This window comes from Equus caballus, chromosome 16, assembly GCF_041296265.1.
Source record: "Equus caballus isolate H_3958 breed thoroughbred chromosome 16, TB-T2T, whole genome shotgun sequence".
Lineage (NCBI taxonomy): Eukaryota > Metazoa > Chordata > Mammalia > Perissodactyla > Equidae > Equus > Equus caballus.
Genome location: NC_091699.1, coordinates 77,768,081 through 77,790,143, shown reverse-complemented (window position 1 = coordinate 77,790,143; position 22,063 = coordinate 77,768,081). Strand labels below are relative to the sequence as shown.

The 22,063-nt window shown below is 42.8% G+C and overlaps 1 protein-coding gene across 1 annotated transcript in view; it reads right to left on the bottom strand.

The window, feature by feature from the left end:
* Positions 1-22,063, bottom strand: part of LOC100064145 (collagen alpha-4(VI) chain) — a 103,676-nt gene that overhangs the window by 4,161 nt on the left and 77,452 nt on the right. The window contains exons 27-37 of the mRNA XM_070239069.1: positions 21,160-21,195; positions 20,993-21,055; positions 19,612-19,674; positions 18,660-18,695; positions 17,436-17,472; positions 15,085-15,096; positions 14,505-14,998; positions 6,177-6,267; positions 4,160-4,843; positions 2,124-2,220; positions 1,397-1,626 (exon numbers count right to left, since the gene is read on the bottom strand). Coding sequence (XP_070095170.1) covers positions 1,397-1,626; positions 2,124-2,220; positions 4,160-4,843; positions 6,177-6,267; positions 14,505-14,998; positions 15,085-15,096; positions 17,436-17,472; positions 18,660-18,695; positions 19,612-19,674; positions 20,993-21,055; positions 21,160-21,195 — 1,843 coding nt within the window. The remainder of the gene's footprint in view (positions 1-1,396; positions 1,627-2,123; positions 2,221-4,159; positions 4,844-6,176; positions 6,268-14,504; positions 14,999-15,084; positions 15,097-17,435; positions 17,473-18,659; positions 18,696-19,611; positions 19,675-20,992; positions 21,056-21,159; positions 21,196-22,063) is intronic.

Here is a 22,063-nt window from a genome sequence, read left to right as displayed (position 1 = left end):
GAGCTAGAGGACGTGGGGAAGTTTAGAGCGGCCCTGGAATGCGATGGGAGAGGGACTGGCCGGAGCCACGTTACAGAGCAGGTGGGACACTGTGGGAATCTTCAGGCCTCAGTTTTTGTCTGTGAATAGGGTCAGATTAGATGGATTTGATCAGCTCTCCTCCATCTCTTCACCTTAACTTTGTGGGGAGAGATGCCTCCGAGCAGCGGTCCTCACTCTTGACTGTTCATGGACTCACTGGGGGAAGTCCCAGCCCCAAAGATGATGGTTGAATCTGTCTGGGGTGAGGTCAAGGCACTGAGAATTTTTAAAGATTCCCAGGCGATTCTAATTTACAGCCAAGACTGAAAATCACTGCCTTAGTAACATTACCTAAGGATATTATACACTGAAAATATAATAATCAACAAGATAAGTTCTTCCATGCTTAACTTTTACTCTAAGGAGAGGAAACGTTACTGTCTGTGCTGGGAGTGCCTATTCCTCTGGCTATCTGGTTTTGTTATTTCCTTTGGACACGTGTTTGCTAAAAAGCAGGACATAACATCAACATCTTAACAGCTAACTTATATTGTATGCTTAGTATGCACCAAACACGTGAATTATCAAGTTTTATTCTCAAAACAACCGTGTGAGGTAGATATTTGCATTATCCCCACTTTATAGATCAGAAAGCCGAGGCACAGAAAGATTAAACAACTTCCCATGGCCACCTTGCTGGCAGCCCCAGATGGAGAGCATTTAAAACCTTCACACATTCAAAACCTCTGGGCAATTCTCTCTCATTTAGTCTAAGCAGGACTGACCACACCACTTGTTAGAATCTCTTTCAGCTATCTTTTCCCTCCTTTTAAAAACTTCAGAGTTAAATCCTCCCAAATCTCTTTCTGTGTTTACTGTTTTGCTTAATTTATTGATCCCATGGAAGAGGTAACAGGGCATTTGCATCACTACATGCTGTCATCCAAAACTGATGCTACAGTTGTTTTAGATGGATCCAAATGTTCCTTAAACATGGTCAGAACGCATGTGGCCACTCATGGAGGAAGGAGCCTCTACAAGCCAGTGCATTTTCCCTCAAGGTCAGGAGTATGTTTGCTATTTCTGCAATAGATCATTGCCTCTCCACAACGAAGCACAGACACTTCATAGGGTGCGCCTCCCCAATACTCCCAGAAATAGCCTCCATTCAGCCCCAGTGTTATGGTCAGATGAAAGGGAGCCTTTGTGTGTTTTCCTAATTTCTTTAGCTGCATACACGAAACTGTACATTTGGAATGAAAGTGTATTAAAAGCCAAAACATGCACGCTAACACAGTGCACAGCAATTTTTTTTTAAATAAAAATTTTAAAAAGTGAATTCAACCTAAAGAATAAGAAGTAGTTTGGTTCTTACCGTAGGCAGTGTCTGAATTTATTTTTTTTCCAGTTTCTTTTGGTTTTGCAGGCATTTCTGATTTATTTTCTTCAGCGGCATCTCCACTCTTTTCATAATTTTCCAGTGCTTCTTGCTGCATCATAGATGGCATTGTGGCTTTTCTACTTTCCTCTAGAAAAAAGTCTGTGGCTTCAAGTGCTTCCAAGTCATCAGCAAAGCCAGACATGCCAAACTGGCGCGCGGGCACCCTGTACGGAAACAACCCATGTCAGACTGCATAACCAAACCCTGGGGTGAGAGCTGGATTCCCAGTTCACACTGCTGGGCTCAGTAAGCTCTAGGTTTGGGTATTTCCTGATGGCTTCACTTGTTGCCTTAGCTATTTTCCTGGGTTTGCAGAGGTGTTTGGACAAACCTCAGAATAACATGCTTAGCATTATCAATTTTACCTTTGGGGCATGGGATGAGAGGATGGGGGGATGTGGCAGAACAGAAAATTTTCATTTTTTGCTTTTATACACTTATGTGCTCTTTGCATTTTTTATATCGGTCCTGTATTACTCTTAACATTAAAAAACAAGAAAAGAAAAATCAAACCATATCAGAGTTGTCAAACACAGGAGCAGCCTACCCCAATGGTTTGGGTCGGGTCAAGGACTGGCATTGCTTGTGACCTTTCTTTGGGGAGACAGTCTCCTGCAGGAGGCAGAGCCATGGGACAACCTCAGCTCTGCCCTTGGCCTACCTCTTGAGAGGTGTAATTCCTCGCCTCCGAGTGTCCCCTCGTTTCGGGCCCCCACATTCTTCAGTGAGCTCTGGGGGTGGGTACTGGTTTGTTCCACCTAAAAATAAAATTAAAGAATCAAATCAAATCAAGCATAAAATAATACAAAACTCAAAAATAAAATAAATTAAAATAAAGCATAAAAATAAAATATCCATTAAGATATAAAATTTAAAAGACATAAAATAAAGCAAAATATACAATAAAACTAAACAAAAATCCTCACAGAGTAAATACAAACTCAAATAAAACTTAAAACCAAAAAAAATCCATTGACATAAAATCAAAAAGATGTAAAGAAGCATAAAATAAATACAAAAATAAAAGCAAATAAAATCAAAAACAAAATAAAAACATAAAATGCAACCTATCATATAAATACTATAAAATAAAATCAAGACATAAAAGGATATAACAAAACATAAAATGCAACCTAACATCGTGAAACATAAAAATAAAGTAAAATAAGGGGTCGGCCCTGTGGCTGAGTGGTTAAGTTTGGGCATTCTGCTTCGGCGGCCCAAGGTTTCACAAGTTTGGATCCTGGGCCTGGACCTAGCACCGCTCATCAGGCCATGCTATGATGGCATCCCACACGGCACAACCAGAAGGACCTACAACTAGAATATACAACTATGTACTGGGGGGCTTTGGGGAGAAGAAGAAACAAAAAAGATTGGCAACAGATGTTAGCTCAGGTGCCAATCTTAAAAAAAAAAAGTAAAATGAAATTACAACAAACTAAAAAGTGATTCCTTCAGCCTGCTTCTCCCTCAAAAAACCACTAAGCCATCAGCCACCTATTGCACTTCTCTACTCCACCTCCTGCAAAGACAAGGAATCTAAAGTTCAGAGTAGTTCGCTGACCTTTCTAGGATCACACAGCTCACTACGTAGTGGCAAAGCTAGGACAAGAAGCAATTCTTTGGTCTTTGTACTAAATTGGAGAGGCAGAACGCTATGTCAATACTTCTGAGACGTCCATCAGACTCCCTTTATTCCTTCAGTGAGGAAGGGGGAGACGTCCCTCAAGGCTCCCAACAGGCTGTCACATCCACTTATAAACCCAGAAACTAACAAGCAAGGAGGGCAAGGCCTCACATGTCACAAGGCCCCCTGCATGAGCTGTTTTGGATTATGCACCTCTGGACAAAGCCCAAGACCATCTCCTGGAAGCGTGACCAGGATAACACGGCCGCCCGCCCCCAATCCCAGCAATCTCCATTATCATGCTAGGGATACAGATGTGGCACTGGCTGCCCCTAAATGGAGTTCAACTAGTTCTGATTGGAGGTGAGGATACTAGGACAGGAGGCAGGGAGGAATTCCACCCAGGTCACACTGTCACCGTGCCCCTTGATCTTCACTGTTGGTTTCATCCACCTAACCTGAGATGGGAAACCCGGGACTTCTGTCCTGTCTCCCTCACTTCCTGGCAAGTCTCTGAAGACTGGCAGCATCAGCATCACGTGGAAGCTTGTTAAAAACGCAGAATCTCAGGCTCCAACTCAGATCTATGGAGTCAGAACCCACATTTACGTGCACACGTCAAAATTTGAGAAGCGCTGTTATATATACACCTGGATTCTGGAGTCTGGATCACTGGCTGTTGTAATAACAATAACCACGCCCTACATTTGTACAGTACTGGTGCTTTCAAAGCCCCTCCGTGTGCATATTTGAATAGAGGCTTCACAAATAAGGAAAGAGATTGTAATTCCCATTTTGGTAAATGAGGAAACCAAGAGGTTAGGTGGAAACCCGAGGCCTCCCAGCCACCCGATGAGAGGTTCCACCGCTTGGCATGGTGTCAGAACAAGACAGCTCAAGGTTTTCAGGAAACAGGATGCTCTCTGGGGGCTCCTCAGAGGCTGTGAGGCTGCACACACCTCAGCTAGAGTGAAAGGGCAGTGGGCACCTACTCACCCAAATGCCAGGCTCTGACATTTCCTATCCCCACCCTACCCAGGGCATCTCTAGTGCTGGGGACTGCTCACGTTTTAGGAGATTCAGGAAGGCCCGGGTGAATCTGCGGGCGTAGGTCACCTCTGGGTCTGAGATTCCTTCAAGGCGCAGCAGGTGCTGCTCTGAAGGGAGGCTGGCCACGTGGAACAGGTCGGCCAGCTCGCGGGTCCCCACGCCTGGGCCCAAGGCCAGCACAAATAGAGTGATGCCCTTGCACTTGGCCTCCAGGGACAGAGTCTTTAGCTTCTCGCGGTCCCAGCTGCTGGTCTCGCTGGCCACGATGGCGAAGAGGACCCGCGCTCTCCTGGGCACCGGGGCTGCCAAGAGCACCTTCTCCAGCGTCCACTCCAGGGCATGTCCCAGGGCAGGGGCTCCGTTCAGGGGGCGGCCCAACGCCTCGCGGACATGCCTCTGCATCTGTGTCCGGTGGCCGTAGGAGGTCAGGTGGAAGCCCTCGAGCACAGGGGGGCGCCCGGCGCCCGGCAGGAAGCCAGGAGTGGTGTGCATCACCAGGGCTGCGCGCGCCCCACTGGGGGACGTGCTGGGCTGCACAGCCACCTCCAGGTCGTCGAGCACAGCGTCCACTAGCCTCAAGGCGGCGCGGTACTCGTCGGCCCCAACGCCGTGGGAGCTGTCCACCACGAATGCCACGTCCACGTCCACCGCCAGGGGCCCGGAAGTGCCCAGCCTGCACTCTGGGGCTGGTCGGCACTTGTCTGGGGAGGAAGCACGAGGAAAGGCCAGAGTTAAACAACGCATCCCTTTCCTTTCTGTGCAAACACGTTTCCAGGCTCTCGTTAAGGAGAGCTGGGGCTGAGCGCTGCCTGCACTGTGTCGACAAGGCAAGCCAATGGGCGCTCTGCGTGCCCGTTTTTCAGAAGAAAGAATCGAGAAGATCTGATTGCACATTTAATGTTTTTAACCACTAAGCCATATGGCTTCGTAATCTCTAGGTTCACAGACACTCGTCTGGTTCAATGCAGGCTCTACCTCTTACTGGGTGAGTGAACTTGGGCAAATACTCAGCCTTCCCTGTGCCTCAGTTTCCTCTTCTGTCAGATGGAGATAATGATAATAATAGTACCTACCTTATGAGGTTGTTTGTGAGGTTTAATTAAAAAATGAGTTCTATGTAAGCTTGGAACAAGGCCTGGTGAATAGTAAGAGCTCAAGCTCAGTCAACAGCAGCTGTGTTCATGCTTCTGCAGGAGAGGGAACTGGGGCCCAGAGAGAGCACGTGTCTCATCACCAAATGAGAGGATGGATGGGAAAGCAGCTCATCAACTCTAACACACTCTACAAATGGCACTTACTGTATTTGACTGGAGCAAGTTCTCAGAACCAAATCTCTCATGGCAGTGTTAGGTCTTAGTGTGGATCAAGTAGAGGGAACAATTAAATCCCCTTTTGATTTCCCCTATAGGACTCAGTCTGGCCTGGGCTTGATGACGAGAGCTCTTCACATGGAGCATCCACAGGTTTCAGCACAAAGTTCTCTCTGGCACAGGCTGGTGTGGGGTGTGGGATATAGTGATGGAAGCTGGAGACACAGAGACCTTGAATGACTTGCCAGTATCCTGCTGGTGGTCAACGGCAGTTCCAGGCCTATAACCCAAGACTCTTGACCCTTAGTTCAGTAGTCTACTCTTCACACTAAGGTGCCACTGAGGAAGGAACACAAGCCCAGCCATCTATAGGAGCCTGGCAGGATAGGAAAGTAAGCAGAGCAGGCCAGGGGTAAGACGATAGAGAGGGGAAGGGACTGTGGGGCACTAGCAGACACTTCCCCCATTAAAAAGGGGCAGGCATAACTCAGCTGTGACTGTGGCCACATGTGGCCATGACTGTGGCCACAAAGGAATGCAGTGTCTGTGATTCTCAAGATTATTCTGACTTCTTAAGAAAAATTGGAAATCTGGACTTAATAGGAAATCCTCAGATTCCCAGACTGCAAATACACGTCTGCAGAGCAGACCTGGTCTCTGGTCACCAGTTCATTCATCCTGTTCTAAAGACATTAGTCTGGCCAGAAATGCTGTCCAGGCTTACCATAGCAGAGAGTGCAGCGGGCCACATGCCCCACGTCCTGCTGGCCCTTGGTCTCCCAGACAAACAGGTGAAATCTGTTGGCTCCATCCATCTAAGCCGAACACATACACAAGTTTATCATTAGCTGAATTAAATTTCAGGCCATGTTTTTCATGCTTTTTCCAATTCAGATGAGAAAAACCTTAGTATGCTATTTAAAGACGAATATATATAATTATACATGTATATAGAATTTAGCGTTATCTGTTACAGTTATTTATAGTCATTTAGTTCTTTAGTTCTAATATGGAAGTTGGACTAGCATTGGTGTGGGTACACGAGCTGTGGGTCTTCACACTCCCAATGTGTGAAACTCAGCCAGCGTCATGCTGAGTTGGAATGAGGGTAAGGGAGTTGAGGGTTCAATCATTGATAAGTTTCTTAAATCTTTACTGATTGTCCACAGTAAACAAGGTGCGGTGTGGTGGGAGTTAAACACAAACAGGCAGACCCTTCAAGGAGGTGGTCGTATAGGTCGTATACCGTTAGAATGGCAAGAGGTAGATACTATAAGGGAGGTCCCTCTAGAGTATTCCTGGTGTTCAGAGCTAGGACTTATCAAAACCAGAAGGCAAGAGTAAGGAGGAATCGGGGAAAGCTTTGTAGGGATGGCAAATCTGTTTATCTCCTTCACTTAACCTTTCCAATTTAATAACTGATATCAAATAGTAATAATAGCAATAAGAAATCCGAAAAGGTCCATGTGACAACTGGTTAGATAATCAATAAACCCATTCCCTCTTCTTCCTAGGGCTAAAAGTAGACTACATTTCCCACCCTCCCTTGCAGTTAATTGGGACCATATGCTGGGGTCTAGCCAATGGCATGGAGGTGGAAGAGATATGTGCCATTTCCAGTTCATAAACTATACTGCACGGCTCCCTCGGCCCTCATCCGCCAGCCAGATGTAGAGGATCCAGAGAAAGGTTTTGAGGCCCTAGGGTATGATGGGGCCACTGAAAGAAGCAGCCCAGGTCCTGAAATGGCTGCATGTAGCAAAACTCTCCTCCGGTCCACACACACCCCCAAGGACCCACATTCACTTGTGAGAGATGGCAGAAATAAGACCTACTGTGTTAAGCCATTGAGACTGGGACATGAGTGCTTTCACAGTTAACCTTCCAAGACTAATACAGGGACTAATACTATTTGCAGGATTTCCACCTCATGATGAAATTAGGAATGCTTTCCAATTATTTCTCTCAGGACATGAGGTGTGGTTTGCAAAGAGGTGGCTATCCTAGCTTAGTCACATCCATCTCTTTGCTCTCACCAAAGCATGTAGGACAGGGCCCCATTGAGGGTCAGCTCCTCCTCCTTCATCCCTGTGGCCAGGACCAAGCAGGCTCTGGACCGTCCTTTGGTAACAAGGTGCTGGGGACCCGCAGATGTTGTGCTAGCCCTCAGGGAGATAGATAGGCAAGGGTTACTTTGGAAAAGAATTTTCTGTAACACATATTCCTTATGGGGCCCTTCACCCTTTCTGCTTGGGACTGCAGCGTATCCCAAACCTTGTCTCTCACAGTGAGCTTACTTGAAGGAAAAACCCTCGTGAGGAAAGATATATAGAGTTGAACTTTTGTAACTAATTCTACTAATTACATTAGTTGAACTAATGCAACACATACAAAAAAAACCATGGGAAGGTTCCTAAGTCTCCTGATAAGAAAGGCAAAACTTTCTTCTCTCTCGTTCTTCACATGGCAAAGGCAACCTTAAATTATGCTTTTTCCTGACCTAGAAATTCAAATCGACCAAGGCTGATTAAACAGCTACTACCTGAAAGTCTTAAGAAGCCATGTGGAGCTACAAAAATGACACAGCCACACCTTCAAAGAGCATAAACCTAAGTGGAAGGATAGAAAAAAAACCATGGGAAGGTTCCTAAGTCTCCTGAGAAGAAAGGCAAAACTTTCTTCTCTCTCGTTCTTCACATGGCAAAGGCAACCTTAAATTATGCTTTTTCCTGACTTAGAAATTCAAATCGACCAAGACTGATTAAACAGCTACTGCCTGAAAGTCTTAAGAAGCCATGTGAATTGTCCATTTTCGAGAAAGCAATTTTCGAGAAAGAAAGAGGTCCGATAATATGTTTCAGGAACACAGGAAGAGGAGATTCATTTCAAGGGGAAGGGATAGAGGGAACCTGATGAAGAGAATGGCATCTGGCACATTTGAGAGAATGAGTAGGATATGTACGTGGCAAAGATGCAGGGAAAAATGTTATAGTGTGGAGGAACAGCATGTACAAAGGCCCCGAGGTAGGCAGTGGTTATCTATAGAATTCTTCTCAATGCCCCCCTGCCCAGAGATTAGAGGACACCCACTTCTGATGTGCAGCTACAAAGCACATCTGAAACCCTGGAACTCCTTTCCAGATGGAGGAGGTCGACATGAAGAATGAGTGCAGATCTACTGCACGTGGTCATCATATCTGAGTATTGACCAAACAAAGGGACCTAACTAATCATCAACGATTAGAGAGAACAGAACAGCGTAGGCATGGATACGTTACATCGATAGCTTTATTGGAAATCACATGAGACAATTTGGATTCACAGCAGTGTTCCAGGAGATATGAGGAGACTGGGCTAACCCTAGGAGCTTCAATATCACCAAGAGTTGTGGAGAAATGCTAAATTCGTGTGCGCTATTTTTAAATCACAGGAAACGTAGATGAAGTGTGTTACAAAATGCAGAACTTGCATGAATTTTTAAGATAATATGGAAGACTTGAAATAATTCAAACGTTCCCCTAAGTTTGTACAAAGGAATGGTTCATGGGGAAAGTTCTAGGCAGCACAAACGGATTAGGTGTCAGAATCCGAGTCCTAATCTTGAACTGCCATAATTAGCCGAGTGACCTTGAACAAGCCGCTGGCCTCAGCTGCCTCAGTGATGGAGTTTTATGTAGGAGTCAATGCCTCTGAGTTTTCTTTCTGTTTGAGCACAGCCTGGCCCTGAGGTACTGCCTTCTGGATTTGCCTCTTGTTCAGGACACTGTGTTACCTTTTGTACTCTGAGCAGCTCAGAGGATGTAACTCTTCCATCTGTTGTTCTGCTTGTTGGAAAATTACCAAATTCAACTGAACTGGAAGAGCTACAAAACTTGCATCTTTTTAAAACTTTTCTTAGGAAGAATAATTCTGTGATCAAGCTGAAAATTTTCACTGTCCTTGCAAAAATAATATCGTGGCAACAAGTACACAAAACCACAGCGGAACCCCACAGGGAATTATGATTCAGCGTAGATGCATCTGTACCTAGTTGTTCTTAATTATCATTTAATTACTTTGACTGTGGACTTGCCAGCATGGTCCTAGTCACTAACAAGGTGGACAAGACAAAGCCTGAGAAAGCTCAAGCAGAAAGAGAGTGTGGGAGGGAATCCAGCAGAAGGCGAGGAGAAAACGGGCCCTTTGAATCCTGCAAACTCCCCTCAGTGCTAGAGAAGGCAATTTCAAACCCAAGGACCTTACACACAAGCCCAGCGATCTGCTGGAGGCTCAGAACTTTACTGTAGTTTAAATCAGCACTTCTGGCGATTTCCTCAACCAACTTCATTCCTGAATGTCCAGTTGTGGTCTGTTAGAACTAGCTATGTACTCACAACAGGAGTGTATGGAGGGGACGAGGATGCAGCATGGGGATTTGCATCAACAACCCCTTTTGTTGAATAGACAGATATTTTCTCAAAGGATATAGACAACCCTCAAACCTCAGCCACCAGTATTAAAGGACTCCCCACAAACCAGGAGCTGGAGGGCCCCATAGGTCCTCAGCTGCTGTTCTAAGCTGCCAGAGGCCATGAGACAGTGTTTGTTCCTGGAACTGGGTTGGGGGAGGCTCTTGGCTTGGCCAGATGGGAGTAGAGGGGAAGGAAGCCAAAGCTGGGAGGATGATTTGCCTTGGACAGAGGAAGAGCTAACTGGACCCTAAGGAGGGAGAGTTAGAAACCATCTGGCATCCAGTTGAGGTAAGGGTTTGGGGAACAAGAAGGGAAAACTGAAAAAAGTAGGGGAAGGAGGCAGAAGGAGAGAGTTGTCATGCAACTTGTGACTGCCTCCAGGAGCTGAGTCCAGTTTTGGCTCCTGCCAGCTGGCACTGTCCCTCCGAGAACCAACTGACTCCTCCTGGACTCCCCAGCAACCATTAGCGTCCAGCACTGGATTGAGGTGTCAGGTGGCAGAGTGGGACTTGGGAACCTGACATAGCGGAGTGCAAATTCCAGGACTATGTAGTTTAGAACAAGTTGTTCCACCTCTGACCTTCCTTTACCTCATCTGGGAAACGTAGATTATTATTATTAACCTGTAGGATAGTTATGAGGATCAGACCAACACTCCTCAAACTTTACCGTTCATGCAGACCATCTGGGGAACCTGTTAAAAATGCAGAGCCTGATTGATTAGATCAGGGGTGGAGCTTGAGATCCGGCATTTCTCACAAAGCTGGGCGATGCTGATGCTGCTGGTCCCAGGACCACATTTTAAGTAGTGAGAAGTTAAGCTGTCAAAGCATGAAAAGTACGTCGCGTGGTGGTTGGAACTTCATAGGCCCTCACTAAAAGGAAGTTATCCAATTTAATAAATAGTTACTGGACAAAGGGGCACTCTTAAAGACCTGGTGAAGACGGTGATGATAATGGCCTACACTGAGTATACACACGGGAAGTGCCAGATGTCCCCGTAGGAACTCTTTCTTAAAATTCTCACAACAAACTTGTGAGTTTATCCTCATTTTACAGCTGAATAAATTGAGGCCCCACTGTCAAGTAACATGTCCAGATTACAAAGTGGACAAAGCCAGAGTTTGAAGCCTCTTTGCCTAATTCCTTCCCTCGGTTGTTGATCCTGGCCCTAGGAGAGTAACAATCTAATGGAAAACAGCAGCCCACAAAACCTCCACGGCGGGTCATCCTTGGCCTCAGAAAGGGCCTATCTGGGCAACTCAACAGTTTCTTCAAAAGAAAGAATGTCCTCCTGGAACTTTTCTAATTTTATGCCAAAATTGAAAATTACCCAAAAAATCCCTTTGGCCTTCCTCTTAATGCTTTCATAAGTTTGTTGTTGTTGTTGTTGTTGTTGTTCTGTCTCCATGATAGCCAACATTCCATTCTTTGGATTTTTTTTTTCAAGAGCAATACACAGAAACAGAAATAGAGCCAGTTCATAGGTTTATCTCATAGTATTATTATAAAGATAAAATGAATACATGGAAAGAAAAAACTTCTAAACTCTTCTTTTCCTATTTTTGAATTTTGAATTCAAAATCTCATTGCTAATGGGAATTCCAGACCTTGAGCAAGTTGTTTGACTTCTCTGTGTCTCAGTTTCATCAACTTAAAAATGGGCCCATAATAATAGTTTTGTCACTGGGATTTTGTAAGGATTAAATGAATCAATAAGTGGGAAGATCTCAGAACAGTGCCTGGATCCATAAACGTGAGTTACTTTCCTAGGGATTATTTCAAGGGAACATGTGCTAGACTGTTTATAAATAAAAATGAAATCTGAAAAAGAAAAGAATTCACAAAGTTCATGTTATTGTTCTAGATATTTTATACCACCCAGTAATTTTCTCGTCTGAATAAATGTTCTTTTAAGCAATGCTCAGAGTATGCAACAAGATATTACTGAACATTTCAGTGCAATTACAGAATTATTTTTAAATTGTTAAACATTGACCATTTATTTACTGATTAGTGAACTCCACAACCAAATTAAAATTTCTAATAAAGTGTATCAATGGTAAAAAAAAACCAAAAAAGAAAAGAAAAATGAAATTTGAAACCCGACACACAAATTGCATTTTCCCTGTAATTCTCAGCTTTTTCATTTTAAAAAATGGGCAAATAAAGTCTTCTGTTTTGAGACACAAGGCAACTGGACAGTTCTTAACAATGAGATTAGGCGCAAATAGTCCAAATGCTATAACTGTTTTATTTAGGGCTAATATGACTCAATGGATGGCTTAAAAATCTTTTCATTATGCCCCACAGCCTCTGAGCATGTTTAAATGGACTGAGAAGTTAGGGCAACTGTTTATATATAATCATTTCAAATTGAACCACCATCATTTTTCCAGAAGCAGCATACAGGTGTTGTTCTGAAAATAAAATAATATAGAGATGAAAGACAAAGCCTATGGACGGTCAAAGAGAGCCCTCAGGTAGATAATTCAGAAGGAGCCTTGTAGGATATTCCCACTCTCCTGCCTGGATTCCCATAAGGATACAGCACAGAGTGGAGGATGCTAAGGGCTGCAATATGCCCAGCTGTGAAGAAATTAGGATTTTCTGAAAGACCCTGAGGAGGGGGTTGTTGTTTCTATGGTTTCTCTCCTTGCCAGTGTCACCAGAAATGAGGTCATTCATTACATTTGATCTGGAAAGCACCATTTAACATCCTTTCTACACTGTTAAATTTAAGGCACAGAGGTGTCTCCAGGCATCCTGGGCAAGAATATGTCCAAGAAATGGAGAGGAGAGTGGATAGAAATGACAGAACTGAGGTCCAAGTATATGTAAGCTGGCAAGTTCTTTTCACGCACCATTACATCCTTTCATTTGGAACATAAGGCAGCTTAGAGGGCAAGAAACTCTTGACAAAGGATCATCAGCTCGCTGTCTACCCAGGATCCCCTCTCAGAGAGCAGAGCTGATGAGCATTTGTGCCGATGTAACTGTACCCTGAGTAACACTCTCCAAATGTTAGGGAAAATGCCTTTTTGAAAATAGATAATTACACCCCAAAGGGAGCCTAGATAACATGTAGTTGTGACCCTCTCTCCCTTTTAGAGCTGAGCAAAATGAGACTCAGAAAGATGAAGAGATTTTTTTCCAGAGACACCTCATTATTCATAAAAGAGCCAAAGATAAAAGCTACATCTCTAATTTAAACTGTTATTTGTTAATACTCTGAGTTTATTGATCCATTCAGGAAGTTATTGAGAGCTGCCTCTCACCAGCCCATCCCTGTCGGACATCCCTCTAGGCGAGAGGGATGGAGCAGTGAACCAGGCACTTACTTATCCACTGCATTTTAACTTTGTTCTCAGAACCCAAGATATTTAGCGCATCGTTCCCAACTGTTTGCAAGCTATCACAGTTTTACCTATTGATTGTTAGAAGCATATTCACAGCTGTGTCAACAAATCTGTCACCTACAACTTCTATCGTGTACTCAACCTTAAGGGAAAATTAAACGGTCTAGCACAGCTAAGTTAATTAGCTATTAGGTTGAACCATATGACATTTCCATTTTTTTCCTGTCAAAACAGTTGAATATTGGCAATGTCACATGGCTCAACCTGACATTCATAAGCATCCTGGAATCTCTTAAATAGAGAATTGCCCTTCATTTTGATAAATCATCCCAGATATTCCATGAGAATGTGCTACATGAGTTTCAGTTAGAAAAGTAAAGTCTGGAGAAATTGTGGCGAATACACACACTCAAATACTTCAGAACAGCAGTAAAAAAGAACAAGTTACCCATGTACACAACATGGTTGAACAAGAATAGACATTATGTGCAGTGAGAGAAGCCAAACACAACAGAGTACGTGCTATAGGATTCAACTGATATGAAGGTTCAGAAGAGAGCAAATGATTTGATTGTGATGGAAGCCACACTCTGGGGACTGTGTGGTTTGGGAAGGGACACGAGGAAAACTTACAGGACGCCCAGAGTGCTCAATATGTTGAAGCACATCTTGGTCACAGGGGTTTAAACATATATAAAAATCCATCCAGCTATACACTTAAAATCAATGCCCTTCACCTGCTTTCTTATATGGGCATGTATTTTACGCCCCAAGTGAAAAAAAAAAAAGAAGGCAAACTACATTCTATGGACCCTCATGATACAATTTAACATAGTGGTTAAGCATAGATTCTGAAGGCTGATAACATTGGTCTGCCACTAACTAGACATTTGACTTTCAGTGGTATACTTAACTTCTCTAAGCCTCAGTTTTCTTATCTCTGAATTGGAGATATACAATGACACGTACCTTATTGAGTCTGGGGGGTAATTAAATAAGATAATGCTTATGAGGCACACAGCACAGAATAAGTGCTCAAGAACGGCCAAGTCAGTACTAGTAGCGGCACTGGTAGCAGAGTCCATAAAGAGACACGTACTCCCTCATGCATGCACATCAGTCTCTGGGGAATTCTTCCCCTGCACAGCTCTCATTCCTCATGTGGTCCCTGATGGGGGAGTAAGAACCAGGCACTAACCCCCGCCCCCCGTGTCCCTGCCCACCAGCGGTTCCCCCGCATACCAGCAGAGTATCTGGGAGGTTGTGCTCCTCTGTGAAGGCGATGACTGCAGGGATGATGTCCAGTGCACTGAGCTCCAGTGTGGCAGTACTGATGGAATCTGTATCACGGGCCCAGCCCGCCTGGAAGAACACAGCCACATTCCTCGTGAGCAGGCCTGAGCGCGCACGTTTGAATACGTGTCTTGCTACAAACCTCATGGCGTCCCCAAGTTTCCTGCTGCCAGATGACACTTCCAGGGGGATTTTCCTGACCGCTTGCAGGAGCGCAGGCTTCCTCTTGTAGTCTGAGAAGCGAATCAGGTAATCTGTTTTGGTGTTGTACGAAACAATGGACACTCGGGCACCTGTTGGGCAGTTACTCTCACTTATTTCCATCTTCATCAACAGAGATAATAAAATGTCTCTCATCCTCTCAAAATCCAACTGGGAGACATCATTTGACATGTCCAAGGCAAAGACCACTTCAGTGGGGAACGCTGGACATTTGGAAATACCTTGACACAATGGATACACAGATTTAAGACTTTCTGTAACGCCTCTAAACAGGTGAAGATTTGACTGAATAAGAAATATTACTTACCTGTTGAACAAGCTGGAAGGGAAATTATTTTGGAGAGAAAAGAAGACGTCGTTAGTTTACATGGGCAGAGGCATGTTTTCCACTTGAGTGCTTCAACATGAAAAACCACCTCCTCTGAGAAATTCAAGCAGTGGCCTTCTCCAACTCCTGCCTGAGTGTGGCAGAGACCTCTGCTTGCTCCCCAGTATCCATTCTCCCATTGTTCTAAAGTGCTAGAACCCCAGTCTCTGGCTGGGCATATGGCTGCGTAGGACAAAGGCTACATTTCCCAGGGGGGTGGCCATCTTGCTAAGTTCTGGATAATAGAATAAGAAAAATGGTAGGTACAACTTCGAAAAAGTATCCTTCTCCTTTCCTTTCCTGATGACTGAAGCCTGACAGACATCTTAGATCAGGAGGAGATTTGGGAAACAGAGCACCCTCGCCCCCATGGCAGAACAAGAAAATATCAAGAGCCTGCATCCCTGTGTTCAGCGAGGAGCTCCGTATCAACACTGGACGGGCTACTTCCAGGTTTTGATTTGAGAAATACGTTTGTCACTGCTATTGAGCACTGAGGTCACACTGTACTGAACTTACATCTAACTAATACACTGAGCTATTCTGAAACTATATATATATATATATATATATATGTATACACACACACATATACATACACATATACACACATACCTAAAACTATCTATATATATAATATACAATATATATTAATTATGTACTATATAAGCATGTGTACAAAAGTAATATATTTTCATGGAAACTATTAGAAAACAAAAACTTAAAATTACCCTTCATTCATCATATATATGTTTGAGTAGATATATATATAATTTGTTTCAACTTATTTTATAAAACTTGGAGCTCAGGATATATTCTATTCTCCATCTTCTTTCACTTAGTATCTCAGGAACATCTATTTTTTTTCTGTCAAGAAATTTAGAGCAATATCATCTGGTCTACTAGAGATGTCTCATGATTTCTTCTGCCAACATCCCTTTTGATGAGTGCACTTGTAGATATACCTGTGCATCTTCTGTCCAACCCAGCCCTCTATAAAGCTCTGTAATTGTGGCCTTGTATGCATTATCCAATTGCTCTTCAGGAAGGTTGTACCGATTGACATTCCTACCAGCAATGTGTACTTTTATACATTTCCCACGTTTGGATACGCATTTTTTTGTCATTTAAAAAATACTTCCAATTTGAGAAATAAAAAGAGTATCTTATTTTAAATTGCATTCTTTGTCTTCTTGTGAGGTCGAACATTTTTACGGGTTTACTGTTCATTTGTATTTTTTCTTCTCTGAATTGTCCATTCAGGTGTTTTGCCCATTTTCAGTCTAAGAGTTTTTTATATTTAGCAAATATGAAATATCTGTGTTTGCTGATGAAAATGACTGAGTAGCAATAATTTTATATATTTCAACATGATAGAGAAAGGAAGTTAGGTCCTTTGCTTGGGTCCACTGCTTATATCGCATATATTTTTTCCCATTTTTCTGCTTGCATTTGACTTCACAGGGCTCTTCAATGAAAAGGGGGTTTAGCTTTTCACATGGTCAACTCTGACACTCTTTTCCTTTGTGGTCAAGAGGATGGTATTATTCCTTATGATTTCCTAGAAAAAGGATTCCATAATCTCCCTGAACAGAAACTGGATGGGGATGGACAGTATACAGAAGAATCAGAGTAAGAGAAGCAGATGATTGTGGAGAAAACCTAAGCTCCCAAACTAAGCACTTTGCCAAGTCAGTGTTCTCTCCCTGTTGCCAGTAAGTGGAGAAATATGTATATCATAGGATGCAAATATCCTGGGATACATATCCTGCAAATTTACTGAAGACTGCAAATAAGTTCTAATCTGGGAATGTGAGAAAATATTACCTAAGATTTGATGATTCATATTTCCATTTCTAAAACATGAATGTAAATAAAATAGGACACATTTCTTATTGAAGGCTCACTGTTGATTCCTCTTGTTTGAATGGATGAGATGAAAAGAACAAAGCTTCTCTTTTCCTGTTTCGTGATAAGAAGCACCAAAATGCAGATATGCAGATGCGCAATCATCATTGGCATTTCATGAGGCACTGTATTGTACGATGGAATTTTTCTTCACCATTGAGATGACACGCCTTTTGATCACTTCATTTCTGAGACCACATTGGGGAAGATTATTTACCCAAGGGGTGACTGAGCTGAATATATTAATTTATAAGAGCATTTCGTGATGGACAATGGCACCTCTCAAACCTCAACCAAATCCACGAGTGACTTATGTCCTCAGTCCATGATCCATCCCCACTTCACATCACTGGCTCCTTTTGAGCCTTTCCCAAACAACTTACGGCAATTTTCTTGCATGAAATTGATGATTTCACACGGCTGTTAGAAAGATGGAGAAAGGAAAAAGGAAAAAGTATTTAATTTGAAGCATATTTCTCCTCACCCTCATGACTTAGAAATGTCATATGGATGTTATCAGTGCCTATCTCAAGTTTTTTAATCTACAACAGAAAACCTTGAAATTGTTAAAGCAGATGAAAGTTTCCAGCAGTTCTATTTCTGGATCCAGTGGATATTTTAAAACATTTAAAGCATCTTGTATACAATATAGTGCCCATATTATTAAAGGTAGATAGATAAGGGGCTGGCCCCGTGGCTGAGTGGTTAAGTTCATGCGCTCCACTGCAGGCGGCCCAGTGTTTCGTTGGTTCGAATCCTGGGCGCGGACATGGCACAGCTCATCAAACCACGCTGAGGCAGCATCCCACATGCCACAACTGGAAGGACCCACAATGAAGAATATACAACTATGTACCAGGGGGCTTTGGGGAGAAAAAGGAAAAAACAAAATCTTTAAAAAGAAAAAGGTAGGTAAGAGGAACTCTTTTTAAATTTGCATCACAAAAGGATGGAATCAAATCTGATTTTGAAGAAGTTTAAATCCAGGAAATTCAGCACAGAGGGCAGAGAAATGCCTCCAATTCTTGAATCTCTACATTAGCCATTGCTCAAACACTGTTTTAGAATGCCAAGACAGATACCCCAGACGCCTCCCCTAGAATTCTGCTTCATTGCTTTGATCCCTTCCTCCTGTTCTTTTCTTCCCTCAACCCCATTACTTCCTGCTCCTCAGTTGCCCCTAGTCCCCCACCATAATATTTTTGTACTTGTGAGATGGAAAGTCATCATGACTTTTGAAATTGTTTCCAGGTGTGTGATGAGACACAAAGTGCTGTACTATACCATGTGTTGGCTTATAAATACTTTATAAGCAATTTTTGAACTTTACAAAAAGGCATGTTGTACAGGCTAGTAGCCTCAAAGTCTCCGTTTTTGTCAACTAATGTTACTCAAAAACATCCAGATTCCCTCCAGGATTGAAACTATTATTTTACTCTTTTTATTTGATATGGTTATAATATTCCAGAGTAAAACCTATAAACTTCAAGTACTAAGAGAATTTGTAAGAGGAGAAAGTAAAGAATCTTTACTGATTTCTATTTTGTGAAAACGGAAAGCTGTATGTTCTGGAAAGAGTGATGTTTAGAACTAAAATATTCACCTACCGTCATATCTACCAAACCTTTGGGGCCCTTGATGCCCTGGAAAGAACAGAAGCACGTTTAAAACGCAAGATTCTGAGGTCTCACACATTATTCTCCCGAGTTGGCAAGAAATTCTCAAAAAGTTCACCATAGTACATAGACCACCTTTTGCCCTTCACTCCTGGCCCTGGAGTTCTATGTGACCCCATAAGGAAGGAGGTCAGAGTGCCTAGGAGGTATATCCCAGACTTCAGAGTCCAGGATGCCCAGGTAGATGGTATATACAGACTTCTGGAAAACAACATCACTTGAGACTAAGCTACAATTTAGGATCAAATTCAGAAAAAGGCCATTCAGGATCCCAGGACCATTCATAGGCAGTTCTAAAGTGGATCCCAGTCTGTCCTCCATCCCTTCTGCTCAGGCACCACCCCTATCTCTGCCCTAGTACTGAACAAGTCTGCCCTAGAACGATAGACTGATAGCCTAGCCTCTGAGGATGAGCCATGGGGCAAAACAACAATAAGCTCAGTCTTTTCCTTTCATACCAAATGACTTTCCAGGGAATTTTTAAAAATATATGTGGGCTTGCTACATCAGTTCATATTATATAAATGTCATCTTTTATTAGGATTTCCTTCTGATTTTTGCATAAATGTTGTTTTTATCTTGTTTATATTGAAAAACTCACTCTCCAGTGAGTTTTATACATGTTTTATGTATTTAGACAGATTTGTAAATCTCCAGTCACTCTAATATTTTCCCCACATTCAAGTAAAATACATATATTAAATATATATACTGTATAAGGACTTGAAGCTGATGTCCTCTAAAGCAAATTTGGCCCGTTTCCTATATAGCTCTTCTTATGTGTCCCAAATGCTTATTTCTTCTTAGAGATGCCTCTTATCAAATCCTTATTCATTTTTACACAAAGGTTGAAAATCAAAGAAAGGAGAATAGTCCATGTTACCCTTGGTCCTGGTGGGCCTCGGTCACCTGGAATTCCGACAAATCCAGGAAAGCCGGCATTGCCCTAAAAATGACCAAACCAAAGGAATAAGCGTCCCCTCTTCAATACAACTTGATTAAAACCATGAGACCCACTTTGTGATACCAACTTGTCATCACATCTGAGGTCCAAGGAGTCTGCTATGGACCAGTTAGTTTATAAACCATGATCAGTGGCATGAGACATGGAGACTAGAATGAGTGATCTCTTTATCTAAATTCCCCTCATCTACCTAAACCCAGCCAACAGATGCAAACACACACAAACACTCACTTCCAAACTGAGCCTTAAAAGATGACTCAATACACAGTTGAACCTTCAGGTCATATAATTAAAAGAATGCAGGAAATCTGCATTGAGGGCCTGGCATCAGGAGACAAGAAAATTCCTCCACCACTTTCTGGTCTTCAGTGTCTCAGAAAAGGTTTACACTGACGACGGGCTCATTGCTCATTTTACAGGTATATGAAGCGACACAGCATTATCTGTACGTAATCGATGCTTTAGCTTTTTTGTTTGAAACCAGACAGATAAGTTTAGCTGAGCAGGGCAATATTAGCCAGCAGCAAGCCAAGTTAGGCATAGATCAAATTTTTCCTTATGTCCTTGCCAATATATGAAAATATCAATTATTGAGAGCCTAGTAAATATACATTCTCTTTCCTTGCCTCGTTTCTGCACTGAACACTAGTCTGTGTGCTTTTCCCAGAAGGCCTTGCTCTCTAATGTCTATCAGCTAAACACTACCAAGGTTTTAGATATCCACAGGGTTACTCCTTCCAAAAAGAGCTGCCAGTGATTGCAACTCTTCAAGATCGAATCTTCAGAACCTTAGAAATGGATTTTTAGTGACAGACTCTATAAAGCACAGTGAAAACATGGCTCAAAGTCCACCAAGATGGTAGCCACATTCTTGTCAGTCTAGTCCCAAAACAGCTAAGAGAAAGCTAAGGCTTGGAAGAATCTTAAAGAAACAGCAACATTTGCTCTACAGCTAAATTAACTGCAGATAATTGGCTAAATTAGCCAAATGATATCTAGACTTACCAAAGACAGGGTTGCCCCCAAACTTGCTTTTTAAAAGGTTGATATTGCATAACCAAAACTCCAACTTGGATTGCCTGTTGTTATGGTTTGGTGAGCTGCATTTGCATTCAGAAGATAAATGTGAGTGGGATTAAGTGGGGAGTGAGGTAGCCCAAGGAAGGTGTGGAAATGCACTGACTGAGGAGGATGTGGGCTTCCTGCTAAGAAGTCACTAAGCCAATGGAAATATGTTCCTGTGAGTAGAGTCCCATGATGTGGGCCTCTGTGGATCTTGGGAAATTGCTTTGGTTCTTACCCTCTTCCCTCTGATTCCCTTTGCCCCCTTCTCTCCTCGGTGGCCCGGGTCACCGTCTTCTCCCTTAACAGAACCAAAAGCAGAACCTTGAGTGTAAATAAAAATAAGTACAAACAAATGACACATGCTGCATACCAGTTGCCAGGCCGAGAAAGATATCTTCTTACTTGTACACCAGGATAGCCAGGAAATCCGGGTTCACCCTAGTGTCAGAAATGAGAAAAGAGCTTGTTTAACGTCATGTGATAAGTCTTTCTTTGATATTCCTTGGAGAGAAAAAGGAAACTATAATTTTGAGGAAATAGACTCAAACCAAGTGCCAGAAAAACAGCTACAGGAACAGTTGTCTTGAGCTACTCCCAAGTGGCTATATTTTATTTCTATAATTCAATGTGAAACAACTTGCAAATGATTTTTACAAATTCTTCCCTGTCCTTGAGATATTGTGTAGTGAAACTTTCAGCTTACGCATTTTATCTGTTGGTTTAAATAACCAGAGATCTGAGCCAAGGGAAGGGGGACCAGATTGACTCTTGGGAAGCAGGTGCTCATTGTTAGGTCAAAGGCTTACTACAAAGCAATTATTCATTCAACGAATATTCATTTAGCACTAGTATGTGCTAGGCACTTCTCTAGACACTGGGAATTCAGCAGTGAATAGAACAAAGACCCTGCTATCATGGAACTTACCCACTAGTGAGGAAGAGATATATAATATGTCAGGGAGAGATGAACGCTATTTTGGAAAGAGGATTAAGAGATAAAGAATGATATGGGTAGGAGTCGGGGGTGTAACTATTTTATGTAGTGTGGTCAGGCAAAGCCTTTTGGTAAAGGTGGCATTTTGGCAAATTGAGGAAGCAAGCCAAGCAGATATCTGGGAGAAGAGCATTTCAGGCAGAGGCAAGAGTATGACTGTGTGCTGTGTTTGAGGAACACTGAAGGAGAATGTGGGGGGAGCAGCAAGAGATGCTCAGAGAGTTGACAGAGGGGCCAGATTGTGTAGAGTCTTGTAGGTCATGTTAACAGTGGGGTTAATTCTGAATGACATCAGAAGCCACAGCTGGGCTT